At 58.5% G+C, this 19,578-nt stretch overlaps 1 protein-coding gene and 1 pseudogene across 1 annotated transcript; one reads left to right on the forward strand and one right to left on the reverse strand.

Moving 5' to 3' along the window:
* Positions 1-6: 6 nt before the first annotated feature.
* ARPC2 (actin related protein 2/3 complex subunit 2) lies at positions 7-18,415 on the reverse strand (the record flags this gene model as incomplete). The annotated part of the gene is made up of 10 exons (XM_025192740.1): positions 7-200; positions 1,374-1,459; positions 1,583-1,683; positions 6,795-6,921; positions 9,732-9,825; positions 11,599-11,785; positions 12,326-12,371; positions 16,820-16,932; positions 18,032-18,066; positions 18,291-18,415. Coding segments are annotated over 10 exons (939 nt in total), but the record flags the coding sequence as incomplete, so codon positions are not given.
* Positions 2,328-5,248, forward strand: LOC112548152 (annotated as a pseudogene).
* Positions 18,416-19,578: the final 1,163 nt, after the last annotated feature.

Consider the following 19,578-nt stretch of genomic DNA (forward strand, 5'->3'; position numbering starts at 1 on the left):
AGCAAAGACGGGGACACCCCATGACCCCCTGAAGCCAGAGCCAGCAGAGCAGACTGGAGGGGCCAGACTCCTGTGCCCAAGCCCGGCCTGACTCCTTCCCCCCGCCCGGCTGGCGCGGAGCCGCCCTGCTCATGCAAGGGGGAGGTGGTGGCGTGCGGCCTGGCCCTGCCAGGGGCTAGCGGGCAGCGAACGTCTTCCCCCTGCGGAGGCAAAGGCAGGCGTTAGGGCTGGGCCCTGCACGTGACATCAGCCAGTGGGGGGCACGGAGACTGGGGGCAGTGCCACCCCCTTGCATGGTGCCAGGGCAGGTGGCAGCTGCTGCCCCCTCCTCAGCCAGCCCCCTGGGTGCCCGCTTGGCACCGCTGCTACCGCCAGCTGCCCTGGGCTCACGCGAGGATGCCCATGGGGCATGGAGAGGACGGTGCGAACATGCCTGGCCTGTGAGGCCCCAGGGAGAAGGTGGGGGGAGCCCTGCGTGCTGTGGGAGGCCGTGGGGAGCACTGGTGCCGGGGCGCTGGGGGCGCGCCCTGGCAGTACCTATCTGCACTGCCTGTCCTGGCCTCAACTGCGCTGCCTGGCTGCTCTGTGCTCCGCGCCCGCCGGGGCCTGGCGGTGGCTGGACATGTGCCCGGCCCCGAGCAGGCTCCTGTGGAGGACAAGGGAGGGGGCAGGCATGAACACGGGGAGGGGGATGGGTGCACGGTCCTGGCTGCCCCCACATCTAGGGGTCACAGGGCTTGCGCATCACCGCAGGATCAGGCGGCCCCAGGTGCCAGCCTGCACACCCCCATCCCCATCCCCGGCAGGTCGCGTTACCCTGGGCTTTGCTGTTGCTTGCGGCCCTCTGAGCCCTGCTCATCCCCAAGGGGCTGCGCCCATTTCCCAGATGGGGAAACCAAGGCTGAGCATCTTCCAGCCAAGAGGGACTGGATGCAGCTGCAGGTGCTGAGCGTGCCCCTGCTGCCAGCTCCGTTTGGGGCCTTTCCCTGCCCCCCCCCACCGGGGTTACACCTGGGCACAGATACCTGCCCGGCAGGGCCCCCGCAGCCCGGTCCCCACCGAGGGCTGGGGCTCTGAGCCTGCCTTGGGCTCCACGCTGTCCTCTGCTTGGCGGACAGCCGAGACCACACAGGACAGGGCCTGCTCACCCTCCGCTCAGGACAAGCCTCAGCCGCCTCCTTAGGCTTCCCGGGCGCTGCCCTCTGGGGCAGGAGGAAAGCCTGTCGGCTTCACCTTCCCTTGCCAAGGGCGGCCCTGGCCTGGGGGCGTAGCGGGGAGGCAGCTCCTGCCTTCACTGCCTGCCCAAGCACCCAGCGGCCTGGGAGCTGGGCAAGGGGCACCGAGGGCGATGCCCGCCGGGGAGAGACACTCACGTGATTGTTTTCATCTCCTTCTTCTCGGCGTCGGGCCGGGCTCGGGTCAGCACCTTGAGGAAGGCGGATGTCTTTGCCCTGTAGGCCTGGGGGGACACGGGGGAGGGGCAGGGAGGCCTGCCCCGGGGCTGGAGGGACCCCGGCACGGAGCAGCAGCCCGCACCAGGCAGGAGACGTGTGGTGACACCTCCCCCCGCCCCGGTACCGACCTTGGAGCACTTGATGTGATAGTGCAGGTAGTCGCGGAAGGTGTGGATCAGGTTGATGGTGTTGTCCCGGGCCGCGGTGTTGGTGTGGCGGGGGAACAGCACTGGAAAGCAAGTGGAGGGTGGCACGGTTACTCTCCATCCACGCCGGGTACCGGCACTGTTAGACCACTGGCAGCAGAGACCTGCCCTTTCCCTGTATTCACTTGAATCTAAGACGACCCCCACCCCCATGGTGGAGAACCTAGCTGTAGCAGGAAGGGGGATAGGGACAAATTCAAGACCATCGCCCCCCATAATGATATCCTACACCTGGGAACTGGTGAGGAGACGTGTACATTTTCCACACGCACGCACGCAATCTCAGTGTTTTAAATTCAGGGTCGACTTAGATTTGAGTACACCCGGTAATGGACACCAGCGAGCTCGAGGGTACGTGCCCTTCCTGAGCTACCACATGGTGAAACGTGGTTTACCAGCGCCGGCTCTCACAGGACAGGGTCCCCTGACAGCTGTGCCAGCTGGCGGGGCAGGGCAGGGCACCATCTCCAATCCTGCCCCATGTCATTGGGATTGCAGTGATGGGGAAAAAGGCCCAGGGGTTCTCACACGAACCCGTGTCCCAGTCAAAACCCAAGCAGCAGAAGAGCCCAGTCTCCCCGGAGAGACTGACATAACGGGAAGCATCACAAGGCCCTTTTACAAACCCACGGGGTATCTGTGCTTTGAACCCGGTGCCCGGCTCGGGTCCCCACAGCCCTGGGGAGGAGAGAGAAGAGCTGGAGAAGGTGCAGAGCAGGACAGCAAGGAGGCCGGGGGCTGTGGAGGGGCGAAACTGAGGCCAGGCCTAGGAGAGATGCCAGAGGGGACAGGAGCAGGGTTTGCATTGCACTGAACAGGGAAGAGAAAGTCCCTGGGGTTTATTCCTGCCCGTCTCTGCCCAGACACAGCGGGGATCCTGGCGCGGGCAGCTGCCAACCAAGCCCAGGCCGTCCTGTCCCCCCACGGGGCATTCACAGGGGAACTCATGGCTCCAGATGTGGCGGAGCTGAGAGCGCAGCCGGATCCCCCGGGGACCGGACACGTGCGGGGAGGAAAGGGGCACGGGGAGCGCTGGGGCAGGGAGCGAGGGGCACGGCCTCTGCACCAGCCCTGCCGGGACCCTCCGTGCTGGAAGAACAGGGGAAAGCCCTGCTCGGCCCTGGGCACTCGCCCGCCAGCTCCGCTCTGCCCTGGGACGTGGGGCAGGATAGACCTGGTTCTGAGCCAGCACAGGGCAGCTCGGATGTTTCTCCACTTTCCCACCATGGAGACTGGGTCCAGCAGGGCTGGCTCCGGGTGCCCCAACAAGGAGCACGGCTGGGAGAGCAGAGCAGCCGCCACGCCTCAGCCCTGGGGAACGCCTGCCGCGTGCCACCCTCCACGCCCAGCTCTGCCCATGCTCAGCTCCGGACTCGTGAGTCAAACAACACAGTTTTCTTGGAACAGTTCTCAGTCCTCGGTGCTTGGCATCGCGTGTTGCGGTGGGGGCCCTGCCCAGCCTCTAGACTAGAGAGGAAAGCCGGAGAGCGCGGTCTACTGTGGTTGCCCCATGGGAAGTTGAGTCCATCTGCTATGGGGATGTCCCAGGCTGCCCAGCCTTGCTGGGTGCCACTTGGGGCTCGGAGGGAATCCCCCGCATTGCTGCTCTGTGCAGGGATGAGTCTCCAAGAAGCCATCGTGTGCAGCAAGGAAAAAACCCCAAAGCAATGCCACATTTTTAAAAGAGGTGGCAAAAGTTACACCCCCTGCCTGACCAAAACAAGAGGTGAGCATCGCAGAAGCAGCGAGGCAGAGTGCGCTGGAGATCCTGAGAGATGCCTTGAAGAAGAAGGGCCGCGTGCTGATGGAGACGCCCCAGGGCCTGTTTTGCTGTGGTATCAACGAGCCCAAATTCTAGATGGCGCGCTACGCGCTCCTGACGGAGCAGCGGGTGAGAGACCTCATCTCGGTGCTGGAGGAAGCCAAGTTCATAGAGGATCCTTCCAGTAAGAAACTGCGTGTGTGGGTTTATTCAAAATCTGAAGATAAAACCATTTATCTGGGTCCGCAATTCTGAGAGACTCCGAGTCACCTTGGCAAAGATTCCCAGCCGGGGACTTTAATCCACGAGGACTCGCGCCTCCTGGGCACGTGCGACATCACCTACCAGCCAGTCAGCTCCTATGTCACCTGCAAGGGGCTGATGGTGCAAAACAACGCAAGGAACCGAAACAGGGCAAAATTTCTTCCTCTGGTGACTGCGGTGCTAAATGCCAACAACACGGAGCATGACTTTGAATGGACCCCGAGGCACCGGGGAGGCTACGAGCGGGGACGATGCTCCTGCTGCGGGGAGACGGCGAGAAGCTCCGTCTGCGAGAGTGCCGTGCCCGACGAGCTCTTCACTTGTCTGAACAGCCAGAGGTGAGTAACGTTTCCAGAGGATGCGCTCGTGTGGGGGTTTCCCTGCGAGACCCAGTGCCTGCAAGCCCCAGCACCCTTGCAGGACGTGCCCGCTTCTTTCCATGCCTGGGGACTGGTCAAAGGGGGGATGTGCCCAGCTAAAACATCAGCCAGCAGCCCCAGCCCACGGCCACCGCGATCTCTTCTGATGCGGATCAAACATTGGTATCAATAATTTGCAACAGGAAGTGCAAGTGGCACAGACAGGGCCTGGGCCGAGTGCTCCCTGGGAGGCAGCAGCCGTGCTAACAGAGCATTAACACTTTAGACCTATGGAATAACGTCCCTCTTTTCTCTCTTCTCCTTTAGTGAATTATTAAGGAGGATCACTGATAAAATAGTGAGGAAGAAGCTGCTTCTGGCCCGGGACAGGCTGCAGTAGCACGTAGCGGCACTTGAGGCAACTGCTGATGCTGTGGACGAGGTTCACAGAGAAGCCACGGCAGCAAACGATGCTGGAGGGAGAGCGGGCAGAGAGGCCTGCAGAAAGATGGGCGTGCTCATGCTGCCTTGGGGGGACGGGCAGGGATTTGCCCCCTGCTCAGCCTGGCTTGGCCGGAGGGATTTCCCCTCCCTCTGCAGCAGGAGCACGGCCTGGGCCTGGGCCTGGGCTCTCTCCAGTGCCCACCAACACCCCTGGCAGCAGCAGCCCCCCTGTATCCTAGGGGCAGCGGTGATGCCTGGCACTGCGTCAGGGGCGACTGTGTCCTGTGGCTCCGAGGTCAGACACAGGGTTTGTCGGGGGGGTTTTGGACAGGAATGATCTTGCCTTGGGCTGGATATGACCCCACAGTTCCCTGCCCGCCCCACTGTGCTTGGACTCTACAATTCCCAAGCACCATTTTAGGAAAATCCCCAGCTTTTTCCCCTGGATACAAGTCAGTCATGCTACACCATGCCCTTGAACTGCCACTATCCTTGCAAAATCCTACAGGAGAATCACATAACGAAGGAGGGACCCAGGGGGTTAAAGTGCACCAATATAAACCTGCGCTGGAGACATTTCTGGCTTGGTGCTTTTCCTGAATGTACAAAAATACAGTGGGGTCAAAGCCATGGTCGGCTGGAGGTCAAGCCCAAAGTCCCTGACCGCGTGAAGGCCTGACGTTGCAGATGACATCAAGCTGGAGGGAGTAGTCTGGAGGGTTGGGCTAGGCTTCAGAGTGACCTTGACAAGCTGGAGGATTGGGCCAAAAGAAATCTCCCGAGGTTCAGCAAGGACAAGTGCAAAGTCCTGCGCTGAGGAGGGAGCAATCCCCTGCACTGGTGCAGGCTGGGGGTGATGGGCTGGGGAGCTGCTCTGCAGAAAAGGACCTGGGGGCACAGGGGACAAGAAGCTGAACAGGAGCCAGCAGTGTGCCCTTGGTGCCCAGAAAGCCAACGGCATCCTGAGCTGCATTGACAGGAGCAGTGCCACAGATGGAGGGACGTGATTCTTCCCCTCTGTTCAGCACTGGGGAGGCCACATCTGGAGTGCTGTGTCCAGCTGTGGGCCCCCCCACTGCAGAAAGGATGTGGACACATTGGAGAGAGTCCAGCGGAGGGCAGTGAAAATGGTTGTGGGGCTGGGAGACAGGACTGGTGAGGAGAGGCTGAGGGAACTGGGCTGATTTAGTCTGGAGAAGAGAAGACTGAAGGGGATTGAATAGCAGCCTTCGCCTCCCTGCAGGGGGGCTGCAAAGAGGACGGAGCTGGGCTGGTCTCAGTGGGGGCAGATGACAGGACAAGGAGCAATGGGCTCCAGCTGCAGCAAGGGAAGTTGAGGTTGGATATTAGGAAGAACTTTCTCATTAAGAGGGTAGTAAAGCACTGGAAGAGGTTAGCCCGAGAGGGGGGGCAGTCTCCATCCTTGGAGGTTGTTAAGACCCAGCTAGACAAAACCTTGGCTGGGATGATGTAGTTGGGCTGGTCCTGCTTGGAGCAGGGGGTTGGACTAGATGTGACCTCCTGAGCTCCCTTCCCACCCTCATATTCTACGAGTCTGTGATTCTCCGACAGCCCAGAACACCGCGGAGCCCGTGGCACCAGCCACATGCTCAGGTCATGCCTCTATTTGCTGAAGGAAAAGGTATCTGCAGACATCTTCGTGGCCAGACAAGCTACACCAGGGAGCTCAGCCCATGGCTCAGACCTGGGTCCCAAAATCTGGCAGTGGAAGAGCGAAGACATCACTCTCCTTGCTGCCAAATTTCCAGACTGATGGGAGCCCTCAGCCCTTTGTGCTGAACTGGGCACCCAATCACTGCACACAGGACTGGGCAGGGCTGGCACTGGACCCCGGCCCCAATCCCCGTGTGGGGGACCGGGAGGGGGTTCTGCCAGGCTGGCAGGGCCCAATCTCAGCATGTGAAGGGGGCAGTGCCGGGACCCCCCAGGTCAGCCAAAATGGCAGCCAGCACTAGGGGTGCTCTAGAGGGAACGGTCCAAGGCCCCATGCAGGGCTGGACTGTTGCAGTCCCACCGCAGCCCATATCGTCCAGTTGTAGCCTCAAGAGCTTGCAGAGACAGCTGGGACACGGCGACAAGAGTTCCCGGCTCCCACTTCTGCACCTACAACGTTTGCCCACGGTCCGTTTCCGCTCAGCCACGTGGCCTTGTCAGAAATGCAGAGCCAAATCTTACAAAACCCGAGCGAGTTAGGAGCCAGCCTCCCGTTTTCCAAAGCCACCCAAGTACAGACGGGTAAAGCCGAGGTGGCGCTCCAGCGGGGAACCTGCTAGACGCGACTTACCGAAGGTGATGTAGCCGATGTTGTCACCCACAGCAGCGTCGGTGTCCTTCAGCTCCAGGGGGGGCTCCCGGTGGCTGAAGAGCACCTGGGGGGCCGTGTGGCTGGCACGTCGCCCCTCCTTGAATTCCTGGCAGGGAGAGAAAGCTGAAAGTGAGTCCGTGGGTTTGGGGTCGTGCGCGCAGAGTTCCCAGCCCGCGGACACGAAGCCTGGCTGCAGGACCCGAGCCATCCCTGTCCCGAGCTAGACCCCAACATCTCCATCTGAGTGGGGGTGAACGGATGGGAGGGTCCCAGGGAGTCATTCAGGGCCACGGGGGCCGAGACCTGCTACGGAGATTCGGAACCTGCCCAAAAGGCCGGGGTCATTTGGACGGAGCCTTCCCTCCTCCCTGCCAGGGAGGACAGGGCTGAGACGCAGGCAGGGGCCTTCTCCAACACCAAATTATAACATCCTGGAGCCGTGGATCTGGCAAGGAGCTGTGGGGTCACGTCCAGCCTGAGGCAGGATCAACCCCGTCCAAACCTCCCAGACAAACTCGGTGTGCGACCTCGGAGCTGCACAACATCGTCGCCCCTGACACAGCTCCGGGCATCGCCCCTGACCCTGGGATACAGGGGGGCTGCAGCTGCCACCATCCTGCTTCTATAAATGCCTGTCGATATATTCTTGAAACCCAGAGCAGAGGCCATGCCCGTGACAGGAAGGCAAATAAATCCATCCCCAGTCCGTATTAATCTGACCCTGGATTCAAATTCTTTCCGGACCTCAAATATGGGGCTGGTCTGACCCTGAGCGGAGGGATGAGACCTTCCAGCCAAGAGCCTCATCCCAGGAAGAGCATCGGCACTGCCCGAGCACAGCCCCAGCCCGGGCTGCAGCCAGCACCCAGCGACTCAGAGGCTTAAAAACACCCTGATGCATGTAGCAAAGGGTGGGGAGGATCCCCCCCAGCACAGCATGGGCATCGCTGCACCTTGATCCTGCCTGCCCCGCTGCACCCGTCCAGCCTCTTGTTGGATCTCCAGGGCTGGAGAGTCCCCCGGCCCCGGCATCCCTGCCCAGGCAGTGAATAAGTGTTTCCTGAGATCCAACCTAAACCTGCTTTGCTGCAACTTCAAGCCATGGATCTGTGTGGTCTGCTCTGCAGCAGGAGAGAGAAGCTGCTCTCCGGAGCCCCCAGGCCCCTGCTGGCTGCTCCCAGGTGCCCTCTGAAGCCCCTTTCCTCCCAGCCGAACATGCCTGGAACATGCTCCCTTGGCCTCTCCCTGCAGGACCTGCCCTCCCAGCCCTTGACCAGCCCTGTCGCTGCCTCTAGCCCTTCTTCAGCTTCTCCACGGGCTTTTTGCAGCGTGGAGCTCAGAACTGCGCTCTTGCAACTTGACGCCAAAGGCAGAAGCAGCTCAAAGAGCTTCCTCCTGCCTGAGGCAGCTGGTTCCAGTCAGATTTTCCCCATGAGCGGAGCAGCTGAGGTGCAACACCCATCAGACAGTGCAACATTGTGTGGCTGGAAGCAGCTGGACCCTTGGCGACATCACCCAGCCCCATTGGTTAAGCCCATGGTTTTACGAGCTGAAACTGGGGAAGCTCAGAGTTAACACCAGGCACGCAGGGCTGGGAGCGCTGGCAGGAGGACTCGCACCCTGAGCAGACGCCCAGCTCGTGACTCACGCCAGAGACAACGCAGAGGATCCGATGACTACGTCCTGGACGCGTCTGGTGGCTGGGAGGGAGACCACAGCCGCTGGCCTGTGAGGATGTAACGTGGCCGGCACCCGGCTCGGCACCAGCTCTCTGACCTCATCCCTCTCGTACCCCAGAATATGATGTGTGCCCAGCGCGACAGGCCCCAATACAAGCTCCTGCCATGAGACTCAGCTGCAGCCAGGGTTTCGCAGGACTCGTGCTCAACGTCGGTGCCATCTCAGGGCACTGCGTGTGGAGAGGGCGCCCCGACACGCGGATGGCGTGTGGGGTCAGGAGTCGCAGCGCGACTGAGTGGCAGCACAGGTTTCACAAGAAAGCACTTGCCTGCGCAGAGCCCAGGCATGTGGACGATGCCTTCAAACCCAACCCCAACCACGCGCTCTACAGACAAGGGTGGGTTGGGAGCCAGACACGCTTCAGGCTTGCGCTCCTTTCGTGCTATGGCTTTAACAGGCACCGTCTTTGAAACGAAGAGGGTAGCACCCACCCAGATGCAGCCCAGCACAGACTGGGACTATACCCCTTCCCCCAACACCGCTCTTGCTGCTCCCTGTGACAGGGGGTTTTTAAGCCTCTCCCAGAGGCGTCAGGTGTTGGCTGCAGCCCAGGCTGGGGGCTGTGCCAATGCTCTTGCTGGGATTTAAATCTGGAGGGTCCTGGCTACAGGGTCCTGCCCCTCTGCTCAGGTTCAGACTGACTGCTGTATTTGGGGTCAAGAAGGAATCTTACCCTGCGCTCAGAGTAGCATGGATTGCATCACCTGCACGCGCGCACACACACACACGGGCAGCAGTGCTTTCCCAAACGCTATAGCTTTGCTGTTCTTTGCCCAGACTCCACGTCCTCCAGCTAGCTGCCTGCTGGCTGAAGCCCACACGTGAAGTGGCTGTATTCCAGGGCCCCACATGTACAGTCAAGCGCTCTGGGGTGAGAGGCAACACAAAACCACGTGACAGACTCTTAAGCTGGACAGGAATCTATTCGTTAGGCATCAACAACAGACCGGCTTAGAAAAGCTCCTGTCTAAGCCCAGTAGCCGGTTTTACCCTAGAAGTGTCCCATTCCACGGATGTCTGGGAGCTGTGCAGCGACTCCAGGTGTTAAGCCACCCATTCTCACCACTGTTTATGCTGCTGCTTGCAGTCACTTTGGAAACAGGGCCACTGCCAATTTCTAACACACCTGTGTGTGGGCCGGGGCCACCCCATCTCGACGCCCTGCGCTTGCCATACCTGCATGAACACTTTCCCGATCACCACGTCGTCATCGTCCTTGAAAACCGTGCTGAAGACAACCGTCACACGGTCCTTCTTCGCCTCGACGTACCTGGAGAGGGTGAGGGGGGAAGGGACACAATTGACATCTAGTGGGTCAGACCCTAGGTCCGTCCTGCCCCGTCTCTTGTGTCACAGGGCAGAAGAGAGTGGAGCTGGAGGGAGAGTGCCTGGGTCTGAGCAGGGTTTTCCTCGGTTCCTCTCCCTGCAGCCTCCAGCATTGAAAGTCCAGGAAGTTTTGATGCAGGGGCCGTGCCCCTCACTCCCTGCCACCGATGCCCTTTCCTCCCAGCACGTGTCCAGCCCCCGGTGAATCTGCCTGAACTCCACTCCCGCCACGTCTGGAGACAACGAGCTCCACCCTTTAATTCCACGCTATGTAAAAAAAAACTTCCTCGTGTCATTTTCAACTGACTGCCTATTTGCTCCATGCTGTAACCCCCTCGTTCTTGTCTGGTGAGAGACAGTCGGTAATAAATCCCTAGGGACCTTCTTTGCCATTTAGTGTTTTGGAAACCCTTCTCATGTCTCCCCTGAAGCATTTCTTTCCTAAACTGACCAGACTTGGCTTCGTTAGTCTCTCCACCTAGGGAAGCCCCTCCCATAGCTTTTAGCATCCTTGTTGCCCTTCTTTAGGCCTTCTCTAGGTCTCCTAGCTCTCTGTGGAGGTGCAGGGACCAGAGCTGGGCACAGCCTTCCAGGTGTGAAGCAAACCTGCTCCGAGCGAAGGCTGGGGACCCTGGAAAAGCCCCGACGTAGAAAACAAGGTGCTGCTACAGCGTGCAGCAGAGGTGGACGAGATGCAGACACCACAGGTGCTCAGATCAGAGCATCCACGTGATAAGTGACAGGGTGCATGGCAGGGAGCGTGTGACAGCAACTGCAAGAGAGCAGGTGGAGGCAGGGATGGCTGCTAGAAAATGTGACGGCCCCTTGTCCCAGGCACTGCCCCTTCCTCAGGGAACAGAGCGCTTCAGCCAAGTCTGAAACTTCAGGAATAAGAGGGTCCTTGACAGGCTGTTTGGCAACATTCATGTACAGCTTGTTGGTCAGACAGACAAATGGTGCCTTCATGATGGACCTCTCATGGACTGAGACAAGACCAGGACCTTCACCGAAACAGCACCAAGGAGCTTACTGCTCACCATGGCTTCCTACACATCTGAACAGAGGTGCGGGGCATGTACACGTCTGGCAGCCAGGCCTGGGACCCTGTATAGATGAACCTGTTGGGGGATGTGTGGCTCCACCCGTGTGTGCTCTGCACGCCTACATCGTGTTGTCTCGGTAACAGATGAACACATTGGCAGCATCACGGCAGGCATGTGTGTGACTGCATATGTACGTATGTGTGCGCACACACGATTACCTTTTAGCCCTATTAATAGATTAACATGTTGACACTGACAGGGCAGACATGTGCATGCATGTGCGTGCCCCCTCCCTACATGCTTTCATCAGCTCAGTCCTGTTAATGAATGAACATTTCAGTAGTGTCAGAACAAGTGTATGTGCATGTGCACGTGTGTGTGTGCCCTACGCACTTAGATCATGTCATTGTCCTGGGAAGGGGTAAATGTGTTGGCAGTGCCAGGGCAGGTGCGTGGGTAGATGTGCATGCACATGCACGAGTGTGACTACATGCTTACACCATCTCATCATCCCAGTAATGGACAAATGTGTTGGCTGCATCAGGGCAGGCATGTGTGTGAGTGCACACACGTGCATGTGTCGTATGTGTTTACATAATCTCTTAGTCCCAGTAACGGATGAATGAATGTGTTGGCAGTGTCAGGGCAGGCGTGTGCGCGCTCCACGTGCTTACATGGTCTCGTCGTCCCGGTAGTGGATGACCGCCCTCTTCTCCCCCTCCTTCCCTTCTTCCTGGAACTTGAAGTACTTCTCGAAGACGGAGGCGAAGCAGTTGCGCTTCAGCATGCCGGCCTGGTGCACCAGAGCATCCTTGTCGGCAGGGAGGTTCTCCAGGTCGTAGAGTAGCGACACGTTGTAGCCTGCAGAAGGACAGAGCCGTCCCGTCCGAGGGAGGGAATTCAGCGAGCGCAGGATAACATCCCCCCTGCTCCAAGCCCTGCCAAGGCCCCCTCCCCCAATTCTCATCACTGCTGGACACGTCATCGTGGGTCCGACCTGCCGTGCAACTGGGCCGAGTCTGGCTGCGGACCCACAAACCCTCTGTTTGCCCCCGTCTCCGAGACAGGGGCAACAGCACAGCGGTAGCGGGTGTGTAGAAAGAGCTGCCGTCACAAGTAACCCCAGTTTCCTTGGATCCTGAGTCTCCAGGAGAACAAATCTCCCAACAGCGAGGCTTTCCCCAGGGCGGGATTGTGCAATGTGTGGCAACAACAGCCCACACCATTGCCCCCAGCCCTCTCTGAACACTGGGAGCTCCTCTGCTGTGCTAGGAGCCCTGGCTCCAAGCCCAAGAGCCTGGCACCCTGCCCCATGCTACTTGGTTCTGCCAAAGCTCGGGAGGAAATCGCCGTGGGCACGTCCCACGCATGTTTCCCGGGGTTCGACAGACTCAGGCTTACCCGACTCGGGAGTTACCAGGTAGCTGCCATAGACTCGCTTCAGTAACTAGGAGAGAAGAAAGGAGATGTTGGCACCTGCCAGACCCCACACTCCTCTCCTCCCGTCAGCCCCTCTGCTCACAGGGCCCGAGGCAGGGACCGAGACTCTGGCTTGGCTTCCGGGCTGGAGCTAAGGCCCCAAATCTCAGGCCTCTGCACAGTCAGGCCCTAAAGGCCCCGAAGGCTGACCACTGTACAGTCAGAGGCTTCCCTGATTTTTATGGGACTAGTTTCTGCTTCTGTTCAAGGCAAATCCCCATGTCTTCCCTGATCCCACAGCTTGCAGGGTGCTACAGGACCCTCTCTCGGAACAGGTGCTGCCATTGGGTTTTTATACGAAGGCATTTCTAGGCCCTATGGCTGTGGGGGAAAGAAGACGACAGCGCAGATTTGCATCTTATGTATGTATGTACACACGCACGCACGCACACTCTGGTTAGTCTATGTATATGTACATATGTACGTATATATAAGCATGCACACAGGCACGTGTGTATATACACACACATATGTAGATTAACCAAAGTGTATGAGTGTATATGCACACACACACACGCATGCATGCGCACGCATAGCCTGCTGTATAGCCTGGCTCATCTGGGCCAGGCTATACAGCACAAGCTTTCATGGGCTAACATTATGATTATTTATATACCCTATATACACATGTACGTACACATGCACATGCACACACGCACGCTCCCCTCTGGTTTGCCTATCAGGTGCAGATCTACCTGACCTTCTATCCGATTTCAGACTAACACAGTGAACCCTGTGGGCTCCTAAAGTCTCAAGAGACCTTGAGAAGCTGCATCAAGTCCAACCCCCTGCCCGAGGCAGGATTAGCCCCGTCCAAGCAAACCCTGTTGTGACCTTGGAGCTGCATGACACTGTTGCCCCTGACACAGCCCTGGGTATTGCCCCTGCCCCCGGGATACAGGGAGGCCACAGCCACCAATGTCCTGCAGCTGCGAGGGGGCTTAGTGGGCGCTGGAGAGCCCAGGCCCAGGCCGTGCCCCCGCTGCAGAGGGAGGGGAAACCACTCCCCCAGCTGGACCAGGCTGAGCAGGGGGCAAATCCCTCCCCCCCAAGGCAGTGTGAGCAGGGGGCAAGAGCCTGTAGCCAAGACCCTGCAGAGCTGAGTCCCATCAGGAGCACTGGCACAGCCCGGGCACAGCCGCAGCCAGCACCCAACGCCTTTGAGGGAGGCTTAAAAATAACCCCACCCCCCGACTCACACAAAGGGCAGGAAGGCAAAACAATTCCATCCTGGCCCCATGCGGCAACTAGCAAAGGAGCTGTGGACTCAGAGTTGGAGTCCAATGCGCAGCCAGGGAATGCAGGGTCCAGATGTCCAGGTATTCGAGCACTGCAGCAGCCAAGGAGATCACTGACTAGAGCCACCTACGAGCCAGCCCCACTGGGACAGGTGCGTGGTGGGAAGGAGGTTCTGTGCCAGGCAGCTTGGAGAGCATCCTGGGAGCTGAGCCGCTTGCAGCAGTGCAGAGAGCTCATCTCTAGGGAGAGCCCCTGCTGTGGCGCAGCTCCGAGACAGTGCAGTCACAGGAAGGGAAACAGCTCATGGCAATGGGATTGATTAGCCTGGCAACAAAGTTCAGGGGTGTTCCCCCCACCCCAGGCACGAGGCACATGGATCTCGACTCAGCAGGGAGCCGCAGAGCACTGACACGACCCCATCAGCGAAGGCAGGGGTGTCAAACATTGAGCTCACCAGGCACGTCCAGCCCCACTGGTGCTGCCCCACGTCCAAACAGACCCCCATGGGGCAGAGCACACGTCACAGCAGACAGGGCTTTGACACGTATGGTGCCCAGGACTGCGCTGCGTGAGCAGATGTGTGCCATATGGATCCTGGAGTGCCTGGAACAGGCACATGTAGCAGAGTGCATCCAGGGGCGTGTAGCATGGATCCCAGAAGTGCTACACACGGTGCCTGTCCCAGGGCACGCACTGCACATGGCACCCAACCCAGAAGGTCCAGGACTATGCCACACGTTGCGCCTGCTCCAGCCAGTCTGGGAGTCACGCCACACGTGGTGTAAGCAAGCGTCACGAGCAGTGCGGGTCCCAGATCGGCTGAAGCAGGCGCCGTGTGAGGTGTGGTGGTTCTGAGCACAAGCCATGTGTGTTGCAGTCCAGCCAGATGAGCACTGCATGCAGCCCAGGTCTCAGGCCAGCTGGAACGGGCGTTGTGTGCAGCAGTTCTCGGAGCAGGCACCACTTGTGGTGTGGTCCAGCTGAGGCAGATGCCACTGAACACCCACCCGCTCCGGCCGGTCTGAGATCTGTGCTACAGGCCCCTGGCCAGACCATGCACACATGGCGCCCACAGATCCATGCCGCACACAGCGTGGGTCCCAGACCGGCTAAGCCTGGTACCATATCTGGTAGGCTAAGGGAAGGGAAGAAGAGGGTGGGAACCCATGGGTCAATTTGGCCCCAGGCCACTCAGCTGGTTTACCAGGCTAGATTAATGCGAGAGCCCTGGGCTCAAGGGCTCTGCCTCCAGAATGAGGTGACCGGCACTTCTCTAGCAGTGGCTGAGGACAGAGCTGATGTGGAGCCAGGACAGGCTGCTACACCCTCCCCACAGCGCAGAGAGGACTGGGGAGACAACCAAGGGCAGAAGGGGACCTTCCCTGGGTGCCCTCCAAGAGGAATCAATTATTCAAAGGCTCTGATTTTACAGTACTGGGGCCCTTTCTTCCTCCATGCCCAGTGCTACTTCACTACTGCTTCAGAACCTCATACAGATGGCATCTATTTCCCATCACAGGGGGAAGTACGGCATTAAGGATCTAAGCTGGAGGACACGGAAGGGAGGGCCCTAGCATGCAGCTCGCACTCACTGCACATCTAAGTGGCTGGAAACAGATCCTCCTCACTGCAGTGATCAGTGCAACTGCCCCACGGGGCTGTGGGGTGGGGAGAGCTGCATGGAAAGCCAAGTGCTGACAAGGTAACTGGGCTCTGTGGTTTTCCCGAGGCTGCAACCTGTCTGGAAGAGCCAGGCAGCTCCAGTCTGGCCCAGTGGGGTCCCCTGCAAGCCAGGAGGAGCTGGGGGAACTTTGCAGCAAAGTCAGCACCAGGCCCCTGACCTGTGCTGGATGCCCTCACTGGAGCTCTCCTTAGGGGTGACTCTCTCCAGCTACGCCTGCAATCAGCTCATGGGGCTGTGAGCAGTTTGGTTCCCTTTGCTCCCATTGGAGGGGGAAATCTGCACACACGCACCCCGACACATGCACAAAGACATGCCAGAGAAAAGTGCTGCACCTGTGTGCTGAACAGGACTGGGGGAATCCCATTTGGTCACTTGAAGACGCATGTGTTAGGGGGTTTTTAAGCCTTCCTCAGAGGCTCTGGGTGCTCGCTGCAGCCCAGGCTCGGGGGCTGTGACTGGGCCGTGTCAATGCTCTTGGGACCAAAGCCACAGGGTGCTTTCTAGAGGGTTTTGCCCCTCCAGTCAGGGTCAGACTGATGCCATGTTTGAAGCCAGGCAGGACTTTTACCCAGTCATTGTGGTATAAATTGGGGGGTTGCCTTCCTCTGTAGTGGGGGCATAGCCTCTGCCTGGGATCTCTGGAGCGTATACCAACAACCTTTTACAGAAGCAGGACACTGGCCACTATGGTCCCCCTACTTTCCCTGCGGCAGGATTGGGTGTGATGTCTGGTGCTGTGTCAGGCTTCACGGTCATTTTACGAAGAGTTTAGACGATGTTTTGTCTGTGCTGGCTTGGACAGGGCTGATCCTGCCTCAGGCAGGGCTTGGACTAGATGCAACCTCTGGAGCTCCCTGCCAGCCCCACTTCTCTACGATTCTGACACACGAGAGCAGACTTGGGAACTGAGTCATGCTTCCTGCTCTGAACTCCGGCCACAAGCCCCAGCTGCTAAGAGGCCTGTTCTTGCTACCATAAATGGCTCTCTGCGGCAAGAGCCCGGCTGGCAGGAACTAAACCTGCGAGTCCATGCAGCAGCAGGGAGAACTCGATGCATCCAGAAGCCTGGGTGCAAGAAGCAGCCTTTTGTTAGCCTGAAAGCACAGACTGAGGCAGGACAGCAGCCCCATGGGACTCTCTATTTATTCTCTCAGCGAGTTCCTTTGCAAGTCGGCTCAGTTTACAGGTCAAAAAGAAGATGCTGAATTGCCAGGGGCCTCAAAGACCCCCAAGGGAACTGAAAAAAAATCAGCTGTTCTCTGCTATCAGCACAACCTCGTTTAACTGGAACAAAGCAATAGGGCTGGGAGGTGGCAGCTCTTTCCTTCCAGAATCAGACTAGCTCTGTACGGCACATGAAGGCTGCTCTGACCCAGGACAAGATGGTGCTACTCTATGAGGACACTGAGGGCCCTGACCCATGCTAACGTCATGCAAGCATCTGACCGCTCAGGGGACAGGGGCTCGAAGCCAGAGCCAGTCCGGACACTCACCTCGTCGGCACCGTGTTCCTGTAGCTCCTTGTAGAACTTCAGGGAGATGCTGACCATCACTTTGGTCTTGTCTCCATTGGGATTGGAGATGTGGTAGAGGACCCCGTCGAAGTCTGGGGGAAGAGAGGGCAGTCAGAGAGCAATACACAACCTACTTCCAGAGGGCTGCAACGCTAAAGCCTTCTCAAGAAGGGGAAGCCAGACAGCCCGCAGCGCTCTCCAACGCACTGCTCTATGCCACATGGAGCCTGTCATTAAGGACCCTGTGGCCACGGTACGGGGAGATGCTTCACTGGAGTCATGAAGCGCTTTGGCAGCCACAGAGCACAGGAAAGCTTGTGCTCTCACAGAGATGTCTGCCGCACTCAAACCCCTGTGGGTGCAGGGCATAGGGATAAAGGCCTCCTCACTGCTGTCTCTCTACTGGGCCTGGATCTGTCTTCCACAGGCCAGCTCAAGGTCTGAATACCAGATTGTCCTGCGCTCCCCCCAACCCTGCAAAAAGCAGGGGGAAGGGAGGGGAGTCAAGAGCAAAGGCTGCTGCTTAGGCAGACTAGAGAAGCTCTAACCTCACTGGGGTCAGAAGGGCAATGTGCTGGAGGCAAAAGCCGTGCTTCCCAGCAGTGCTCGAGCTGGGCATCTCCAGAGCTGCCTGGGACCTGGAGACAGCAGAGCCAAACTGAATGCCTGCTCCTGGTTTCATGGTTTCTAGGGTCGGAAGGGACCTGAACCGATCATCAACTCCGACCCCTGCCCTGGGCAGGAACGAGTGCTGGGATCATAATACCTCAGGCAGATATCCCCTTCGCTGGGGAATAAGCAACAGAGTGGGGCCAAACTATCAGGCTCTCAGAGCTGCTGCAGTGCCTTGGGGGCTGATTGAGGGCAATGGTGCTACAAGCCGCATCCATGGAGCTCACTGCACCAGGTGATGTCTCCCAGGCATGTGGGGTGAGCAAGCTTGACCTGTGTCATTTGTCCCCAGCACGTGCATGTGCCCCTTCAAGCGCTGGGCTGGGAGGTGGGATGGGGAAAGCAGGAGAGCCATGATCCAAACACAACCCTTGTGGGAGCTGCTGCGTGCAGGAGCACGCTGGAAGGCAGGGAGATGGATTCAACACCTCTCTCCCTGTGGCACTGGGGTTGCCGAGATGGGGCCAAGGCAAGCTCCAGGCTGTTGAAGGCTGGAGACGCCCAGTCTGTGACTCTTACCTGCAAACGTTACTTCCACGGCCTCGGGCTTGTTTCTAAAAAAACAACAGAAAACATAGAAGCGGTCAAGAGCACGTAGCGGCAGCCCTAGAGCTGCCCAGGGTCACCTGGGTACTACAGGGAAAAGCGGCACCTCTGTGGTTTTGGGCAGAGAAGTGGCTTTATATCTGGAGGCCCTAATGGTGACTCCACCCACGGCCATTCTAGTCCTGACCGATCACCTCCCGCCTCGCTCTTGGCAAGCTGCTCTTGACCTCACCTGCGATCGATCCCTTGGCGCTGGAAACAAATCTCGTGTGTTCGGCTTGGAGCGCGCTGTGGTTTATTATCTGGTTCTGAAATTCTCTGGCACAGCCCGCCATCCCCATGGCTGGCGTGAAGTGATCAATCTGCTTCGTTTTTAACTGTTTGAGAGGCATATTTGGAGCTCAGCAGCTCTCTGACACCCGCAGTTAATAAGAGAATATATAATGCAATGGCCTATGACAGCGAGGGGCTGGATCTGGATGCACGAGCTCCCTGGCCAGCCTTGGTCTCTCTTCTAGCCGTGAAGAGCCGAGAAGGGCACCATATCCCAGGCAGTGCTGTGGTGCCAGAGATGTACCCAATAGACCAAAAGGACCCTGGATACTCCCATCACATCTCAACCCCCAGCTGCTGTCCTGTTCATTGCTCGAGATCCCAAACCACGTGTTTTAACTTCCCTTTGCCTTTCCTGCTCAAAGCCCAGAGGCCTAGCAGTGATGCCCTAAGAAGCTGGAAATCTTTTTATGCCATCGAGCTGACTCCAGGTGAACGCTGCTGGCAGATGCTAGGGTCACCTCGGCATAGCGAGGAAGATAAGTGAAAGCTGGAGGGAGAGCAGGGACTTGACACTCCTGTCACTGGTGATTTTAATGACTTTCTGCCAAGCAAAACCCCTGCTGTGCCCTGCCACCTGTTTTGATCATGGGCAACTACCTCTGTCCTGCCCAGGGGGTTTGGGGACAGAGCAGGGTGTGCTGGAGACCAGCACAGGCATGCAGGCAGACTGATGTCCAAGACATCTGTCCTAGGCCCCCTAAAGAGACTCATTGTGATGGGCCACCAGCGGGGATGATGCTCGGGGCAACCAGCACGGTTTCCTTAGGGGCAGGTCCTGTCAGACCAACCTGACTGCCTTCTATGACCAGGTCACAAAAATCATTGGACGCAGGTGTTACGGTGGATGTAGTCTTTCTGGACTTCAGGAAGGCCTTTGACACAGTCTCCCACCCCATTCTCATTAAAAAGCTAGGTGACTGCAGCATTGATGCCTACACAGTCAGATGGATTGCAAATTGGCTGAGGGGTCGCACCCAGAGAGTGGTGGTGGACGGGTTAGTTTCAACATGGAGGGAAGTGGGCAGTGGGGTCCCCCAGGGCTCGGTCCTCGGGCCCGCACTGTTCAATTTCTTTATTAGCGATTTGGATGACGGGGTGAAGAGCAGCCTGTTTAAATTCACCGACGACACCAAGACTTGGGGTGAGGTGGGCAAGCTAGAAGGGAAGGGCAGATTACAGCAGGA

The sequence above is a fragment of the Alligator sinensis genome, unplaced genomic scaffold (genome assembly GCF_000455745.1).
Source record: "Alligator sinensis unplaced genomic scaffold, ASM45574v1 scaffold1332_1, whole genome shotgun sequence".
NCBI lineage: Eukaryota > Metazoa > Chordata > Crocodylia > Alligatoridae > Alligator > Alligator sinensis.